We start from the raw sequence: 8,679 nt of genomic DNA, 5'->3' as shown, positions 1-8,679 counted from the left end.
AAAAAAAAAAAGAGAAGAGATTGATTTAATCTTACCTAGTGGTAGAAAAAAATTAGAAACATTTTGTTTCAATTCAGGAACAGGACATGAATACCTATAATCACATTTATTTAGTGGGTGTCCCAGCCAATACAGGAAGAAAAGAAGCGTTAAAACTATGTATAATTATTAGTAAGGAAGAAAAAGGTGTCATTTTCAGGTGATATAATTGTCTTCATAGAAAATCTGAGATAAGCTGCAGACAAGATACTAGAATTAATAAAAGCATTCCACTTAGTTACTGGATACAACATCATTATAATGAAATTAATTGCATTTTTGTGTACCAGAAATAAGCAGGTATAATTATAATCTTTTTTGATATCATTAACAATTTAAAGGAACACCACAAGATACCTAGGATAAATTTAATGAAAGATTTAAAAGACTTTTGTGGAGCAAATTACAAAACTTTTGAAAGAGATAGAAGAAAACTTAAGAAAATGAAGAGTTGTGCCATCTTCATGGATAGGAAGACTCAGTAGGGTAAAGATTATTATACCCATATCTGTAAATTCAGTATAACACTGATAAAAAATCTCAAGAAAGGTTTTTGTGAAATTCAACCTGCTTCTAAAAATTCATATAGTAGAAGTTCAAGAATAGACAAAATAATAAGGAATGAAGTGTAGCAGCTCAGTCTAACAGCAGTCAAGATTTGTGCAGGCATGGAAAAATAACACATAGTGAAGTGGAACATGATGAAGAGCTTAGGAACATACCCATGGACAAATGGAAACTTGGTCCCTATCACATCGTATCTTAATGAGGGAAAGAATGATTTCTTTAATTAATGATGCAGAGACAGCTAGTTATTCATATGGAAACAAGTAACATTGGATCCCTGTCTCACACTTAAAAATGAGTTTTACATGGGTTAAATACCTAACTGAAAAACCAAAACTGTAAGGCTTTTAGAAGATACAAGTGACTATTAGAAATGTTTCCTACCCTTAGAATGATGAAAATTATTGGCAAGGATATACAACAGTGGGAACTCTCATATGCTACCAATGAATACAAATGATCATAAGTAATCTGTTATTTGGTAAGGTTTTAAAATATGCATACCCAGCAATTTCACTCCTAGGTATTAGCACCCAGAGCTCTTACACATTTATAAAAAGAGTCCGCATGTACAAGAACATACATTGCAGCATTTTTTATGGCAGCAAGCATTTTAAGCAATTTGAACATCCACGTAAGAAAGAACAAATAAATAGTGTACATCATACAGCAGAGTACTGTATGAAATGAGTACTGTACAAAAGAAATGAATTTAGGCCAGGCACAGTGGCTCACATCTGCGTGTAATCCCAGTGCTTTGGGAGGATAAGGCAGAAGGATCATTTGAAGCCAGGAGTTTAAGACCAGCCTGGGCAACATGGCAAGACCCTATCTCTACCAAAAAAAAGAAAAAGCCAGGTGTGGTGGCAGGTTTCTGTAGTCCTAGCTACTCAGAAGGCTAAGGCAAGAGGATCACTTGAACCCAGGAGTTTGAGCTTACAGTGAGCTATGATCATGCCAGTGAACTCCAGCCTGGGCAACAGAGCTGTCTAAAATAAATAAAAGAATTTAAAACTGTATATATAAAAAATATATATATAATATATAATCTCAACATAATATTAAATGGAAAAACAAGTTATATAAGGATAGATACATATATCACCTATATAAAATTATAATGTAAAAACACAATGAATTAGGAATATATTCATGCATAACAGAGGCATAAAGATAACACATAGGCAGAATAAACCCAAGTCAAAATAGTGGTTACCTCTAAGGAGTAAAAGGAAAGAAATAGAGGAGAGAAATAACAGATAAATGGAGATCTTCAACTATATTTGTAATGTTTTAGTTCTTTTCAAAAACAGATCGGAATCTGGCAGAGTGTTAAGATTTGATCAAACTAAGTAGTCAGTACATGAGTATCTGTTATATTATTCTCTGTAATTTCTATATGCTTAAAATATTTGTGAATAATTACTATTCTCCAAGAATGTTAAGAATTTTTTAATAAACCTTTTTTTTTTATTCTTATTAATTTCAGCGTCGGTATCAAGTCCCATTGTTGCAGGTGGTTTGAGAAACATACATGATAATAAAGTTTCTGGTCCGTTGTCTGGCAATTCAGCTAATCATCATGCTGATAATCCTAGACATGGTTCAAGTGAGGACTACCTACACATGGTGCACAGGCTAAGTAGTGACGTATGTAATATATTATCATTAAGGTGATAAAATAGTTCTAATATTTGTCATATAACCTATTATTTCCATTTCAAAATTTGAATGATACCTACCGTATATCATTATACTAGCTACTGAGTACAACATGGCTCCTGCACATACAGAGCTTAGTCTAGAGTAGGATTGGTCAAGTGTGACCAGTAGCCTGAACCACAAAGTGAGAATGGTTTTTACGTTTATAAAGAGTTATTTTAAAAAAAAAAAACAAAAAACAAAAAGCAGTATGTGACAGAGACTGTGTGTGTGGCCCACAGAGTCTGAAATATTTATTCTCTGTTCCTTTATGTAAAAAAGTTGGCTGGCTGGGCACGGTGGCTCACGCCTGTAATCCCAGCACTTTGGGAGGCCGAGGCAGGTGGATCACAAGGTCAGGAGATGGAGACCATTCTGGCTAACACAGTGAAGCTCCGTCTCTACTAAAAACAGAAAAAAATTAGCTACGCGTGGTGGCAGGCACCTGTAGTCCCAGCTACTCGGGAGGCTGAGGCAGGAAAATGGTGTGAACCTGGGAGGCGGAGCTTTTAGTGAGTGGAGATCAGGCCACTGCACTCCAGCCTGGGCGACAGAGACTCCCTGGAAAAAAAAAAAAAATAGTTGGCTGACCCCTGGCCTCGAGGTTTAGGTTCTTAATGAAATACTTCAGTTTTAGGTTAATACTGCTCACACTAAATTTTTTTTTAAGATAATGAGCCTTTATTTATTAGTACTTGACTCCTTTTCCCTCTAATACTTGTACAGAGTTTTGTGTCTGAAATTTAATGTTGTCTTGATGTTATTAAAATATTCCATATTCTGGAAATTTGCCTTGTTATTGATTTGTTATATTTTATGTAAGCTGCATGTGTCTAAGGATAATACAGATGACAATAAACTCTGCCCTCAAGACATTTACCAGCTGGTAGAGTACTCATAGCTCCTTTGGTAGAAAAAAGCAAACAAAAATGGAGCATACTAGTAATACAAATTTTCTTATTCATTGCCATGCTTAGGCTGTTGATTCTTTTGGATACAATTTCAATTCTTCTAAGATATACCAAGAAGAAAACAGGAAAGTGCAGAAGAATTATGCTTTTGAATTCCAACACTTTACCTGTCAGTAATTTATGTCTCTTATTGGTTCTCTTTAAGATTTCTATAAAGCCTCTCCTGTCATTCAAAAGATAAATTGTATACTCTATTTTTAGGATGGAGATTCTTCAACAATGAGGAATGCTGCATCTTTTCCCTTGAGATCTCCACAGCCAGTATGCTCCCCTGCTGGAAGTGAAGGAACTCCTAAAGGTACTACTGTAACTAAAATTTCCTTCTGTATATTTTATATTTCAAGTTGAATAAAGAACTCAAACTTCCTAAAGCAGATATTAAAAAGTTACTCTGTATTTTTTTTTCATTGTAGGAAAAAAATAAACCTGTACAAGCAGGTCTAGATCATGGGATTTAAATCTGTCCCTATTCATTGATTCATTCATCTTCCACTTACCCAGTAATCTATTGATAGTATTCTCAGATATATCCAGTATCCATTCTCTCTGATAAATCCAGTGGTCTTTTCAAACCACAACCTTCTTCTCTTTAACATTTGAAATTTTTGATCAGCCTTCCTCTTTCCTCCAAAAGGACTTACTTCATATGAGCCCATCTGTTTTTCTCCTACTTCTTTCATTGATACTTTTTTTCTTCATTAGCTCTTCTCCTTATTCTCGAGATTTCTATTATTAGACTTTCTATCACCCATTATACTTTTTTCCCCAGCCATTTTATTAAGTTTCATTAACATCATTGATTACTTTTATGCGTAAAACTCCTAAATCAATCTTTGGCTCCAGTCTTGTCTCCCAAGTTGTAATTCTTCATTGCCAGACAAAACTTCCTTCATACCTAGCGGATATTTCAAATTCATGTTTGAAATGCTTTTCACTGTTCTTTCTGTCATCCCATCTCTCTTAATGCTGTTTCAATCCTGAATCATTGTACCTTAAAAATTTTAAGTTTTATCACAAAGTCTCTTCTCAACTATTTAGTCATTTATCAAATCTAACCTGTTCTATGTTACATTCTTAAATCTCTCACGTCTACTTTTATCTCTGCCTTTTAAAATTCTGTTATTCCAGGTCTAAGTTAAATGGGTGATCTTCATGGGCCCTCCCCTAATCTCCTCAAGCTATTAGTTTATATTTTTTCTAAGAACTTATACTACTTTATGTACATGAATTTTAGTTTATCTTTGAATTCTCAAAGAACTTTGCATGGTCTTCTATCTGTAACAGATTCACAAAATTGTGAATTTAAGTCCAGGTTTGAGCCAGTTTTTAAAATACTTAAAATTGTAGTCAAATAGTTTTAATTATCAGTTTGTTGGAAGAGAATACTGTATTCTACTTTTTAAAATTAGCTTATAATTAATTTTAACATAGCTGGTAATATATTCTCTCAAGTCATGGGAATTTCTAATTATAGCCATCTAAAGCATAAAGATATTTTACCTCGTATCTGCCTGATGTGGTAAAGATCTTTTTTTCACTGATTGCATTCCTACTGTTTATTAAGGACATTTTTCTTTTTTTTTTTTTTTTCAAAAATTTTTTTAAATTTTATTTTACTTTAAGTTCTGGGATATATGTACAGAACGTGCAGGTTTCCTACATAGGTATACATGTGCCGTGGTGATTTGCTGCACCTGTCAACCCGTCATCTAGGTTTTTTTTCTTTCTTTCTCTTGAGACAGAGTCTCGCTCTGTCACCCAGGCTGGGGTGCAGTGGCGTGATCTCAGCTCACTGCAACCTCCGCCTCCTGGTTTCAAGCAATTCTCCTGCCTCAGCCTCCTGAGTAGCTGGGATTACAGGCGCATGCCAACATGCCGGGGTAATTTTTTTTGTATTTTTAGTAGAGATGGGGTTTCACCATGTTGGTCAGGCTGGTCTTGAACTCCTGACCTCGTGATGCACCTGCCTTAGCCTCCCAAAGTGCTGGGATTACAGGCGTGAGCCACCACACCAGGCTTGTCATCTAGGTTTTAAGCCTCACCTGCGTTAGGTATTTGTCCTAATGCTCTCCCTCTTCTTTCCCCCTTCCCCACAACAGGCCCTGGTGTGTGATGTTCCCCTCCCTGGGTCCATGTGTTTTCATTGTTCAACTCCCACTTATGAGTGAGAACATGTGGTGTTTGGTTTTCTGTCAAGGACATTTTTCATAGGGTAAAAGTTGAGCTGTTATGAGCCATTTAAATTCTGTAAATTGTATGAATTTTCGGGGATAAAAACCCAGCTTCTGAAAGGGAGAAAAACTTCCAGAGTAACTATTTGTAGGTTAGATACATATCCCACAAATGTTGTCAAGGTGAGAAGTTATTTAGATTGCCAGGAAAAGAGAACAGGGAGATAGGTGATTGATCTAGATAACTAGCTTTTTTTCTTCTGACTCTTGAGATTAGATAGATAAATAGTAGATAAACTTTAGATAGAAATGGAAAACTTTAAAGCAAATAACCTCACTAATATATTATTCATCAAAAGCTTGAACTTCTGTCATGAAGTTGTTTTCCAACTAGTTTTGAAGGGTAAGTCAGTCTATCTTGATTTTTAGATTAATTGTTAGAATTTGAAGTTTGTTCTAAAATGTATTTAAATTGCCACATAGAATTTAAATACAAAGACATAATGGCATATTACAATTCAGACTTAAGACAAATCTTGTTTTAAATCTTCAAGTTTGTTAACAATATAACCTTGGGCAAATTTGTTAACCTCTGTAGGCTTCATGTTTCATTTCTGAAAAATTTTAATGATAATACTCAAGAATGTTGTAAAAATCAAGTGAACTGATATGTAAAGCACCTTTTACAACACAAAATGTTAGGTTCATTTCTTTTTAATGTCTAATATAAGCTGAGTCTAAAGGGAAAAACGAATGATTGATACGACTTCAGACTAACATTTATAGTTAATTGCTCCCATATCATCTTTATCACACTTGATTCAATAAAGTTGTATGTTTATATATAACATTTAAAATACATTAACCTTGCTAATTGAAAGTCCAGATTTATGTATCATGGAAAAAGTATAAAAGCGGTGAAAGCTTAATTTAAGGCAATTCTAGGTTTAAGTTCTGTCTGTAAAAAAAAAACTTTTTTATCTTGACCAATTTTTACAATTTCCTACAAGTTTTTAAATATTTTATAGTTTAATGATAAGAAATGTATACATTATTAAGATGCAGTTATACTATTATCTCTGAAGCATATCAGTGCACTTTTTCCTTCATGCCTGAAGGAGAATTTTTGTCTGAAGGCTTATTAACTAGGATAATTTTTCCATCTGATTATTTTTAACACTTTCCTGTTTCATATAACATTGGTTGATTTAATGGACTCTGGGCTCAGTATATTTTATTGGGCCTTGAAATTTACTGAACTTATTTATTTTTCTAATAAAAAGAGGATTAGCAAGCTGAAGCAAGTATGTGAATGATGTTAAGGGAGAAAGAGAAGACCGCATAAAAGTATAAATCAATACTTTACCACCAGTTTTTGAAGTAAGTAAAGGCTTTAGTAATTGTAAATTGACCGCTTGCTTTTTGTTATCATCCCAGTAGTATTCATGTGAGATGATCTCTAGGATTAAATTGTTATTTTTGTGTAATTTAACAAAAGCATACTTATTCTTTAATCAGGATATATCCGTTTTCCTAGATAGTCCATGAAAGAACAGAGATGGTATGCCCAAAATATTTGTGTTGTATCATCTTTAGAAGCAATGAACTTTTTACCCTTATAAAGCTAAATATTTATACATTATAGGCGCAAAAATCAGAAATAATACTGGTCTGAAAAATTGAATACTCATACTTAGATTCAAACCTAGGTTTTAGATTATCTACTAGCAAGCTAAACAAGTGTGTGGGACAAGTCTTTAAGCTTTCTTTTCATCTTTTGTGAATAAGTAGCTTGAATTATATAATTTCTTATTTTTTCTAGCATTACTATGTTGTCACTTAATATTTCTATCACATTGTAAGAAAATGTGAAACCCGCACAACTATTATTTCTATCGAATTATTTTTCTAGGCTCAAGACCGCCTTTAATCCTACAATCTCAGTCTCTACCTTGTTCATCACCTCGAGATGTTCCACCAGATATCTTGCTAGATTCTCCAGAAAGAAAACAAAAGAAGCAAAAGAAAATGAAGTTAGGCAAGGATGAAAAAGAGCAGAGTGAGAAAGCGGCAATGTATGATATAATTAGTTCTCCATCCAAGGACTCTACTAAACTTACATTAAGACTTTCTCGTGTAAGGTCTTCAGACATGGACCAGCAAGAGGATATGATTTCTGGTGTGGAAAATAGCAATGTTTCAGAAAATGATATTCCTTTTAATGTGCAGTACCCGGGACAGACTTCAAAAACACCCATTACTCCACAGGATGTAAACCGCCCACTAAATGCTGCTCAATGTTTGTCGCAGCAAGAACAAACAGCATTCCTTCCAGCAAATCAAGTGCCTGTTTTACAACAGAACACTTCAGTTGCTACAAAACAACCCCAGACTTCTGTGGTACAGAATCAGCAACAGGTATCACAACAGGGACCTATATATGATGAAGTGGAATTGGATGCATTGGCTGAAATTGAGCGAATAGAGAGAGAATCAGCTATTGAAAGGGAGCGCTTCTCAAAAGAAGTTCAAGATAAAGGTAAAATAATTCATTATTACCACTTCATCATCTGGGCAAATATGTAATTATAGTGTCAAAAATTCTTTTCATATTACTTTTTGTCTCATATTTTGTATAATTTATGTCTACTCAAGTATATATTTTTATTCCTAATACTCATAACACAGAAGTTAAATTTGTAACAATTTCATTTATTGTCTGAAACAACTATATGAGATTTGGTAATTCTCTAACGGCAGGTCTGTTGCTCATTATATACTATATGATTTTACTTATTTGTGCTTTTCTGCTAAAATGAACATTAGCATTTCTATATGACATGTATACTTCACAAGTTATGTTAATATTGTTGTGCACCTTCAAATTTTTTTCTGCTGAAACAAGGTTAAGTACTATAGAATTATTTTGAACAGGTATATTTAAGAAAAGCTTATGTGTATGCTTATTAGGCAGTTAGATACTTCACTTAGTTTATGATCCTACTGACTTAATAATGTCAATTTTTTTAGTAAACAAATCATGGAAAGTTAATATTAAATAGCAAACCTTAGAAATTAAGGGTCTTTTGGTGGTAATTACAGTGAAATGTTCCCTTTTAGCTGACTAGTATGTTAGGATGGAGTTTTAAGATATACCTGGTCTATGAATTTATGAGCTTTCCTTGTGCTTCATAATCAAATAAAAATAAATCCCTAGTAAGTTCTTAGTA

The 8,679-nt window shown here is 33.7% G+C and overlaps 1 protein-coding gene across 1 annotated transcript in view; it reads left to right on the top strand.

Moving 5' to 3' along the window:
* The window catches only part of NIPBL (Nipped-B homolog (Drosophila)), a 198,880-nt gene that overhangs the window by 96,840 nt on the left and 93,361 nt on the right, over positions 1 to 8,679 (top strand). The window contains exons 7-9 of the mRNA XM_012002359.1: positions 2,096 to 2,256; positions 3,480 to 3,576; positions 7,362 to 7,988. Coding sequence (XP_011857749.1) covers positions 2,096 to 2,256; positions 3,480 to 3,576; positions 7,362 to 7,988 — 885 coding nt within the window. The remainder of the gene's footprint in view (positions 1 to 2,095; positions 2,257 to 3,479; positions 3,577 to 7,361; positions 7,989 to 8,679) is intronic.

The sequence above is a fragment of the Mandrillus leucophaeus genome, unplaced genomic scaffold, assembly GCF_000951045.1.
Source record: "Mandrillus leucophaeus isolate KB7577 unplaced genomic scaffold, Mleu.le_1.0 Scaffold684, whole genome shotgun sequence".
Taxonomy (NCBI): Eukaryota; Metazoa; Chordata; class Mammalia; order Primates; family Cercopithecidae; genus Mandrillus; species Mandrillus leucophaeus.
The sequence above is the reverse complement of the archived record's forward strand: the minus strand, read 5'-3'. Positions and strand labels throughout refer to the sequence as shown.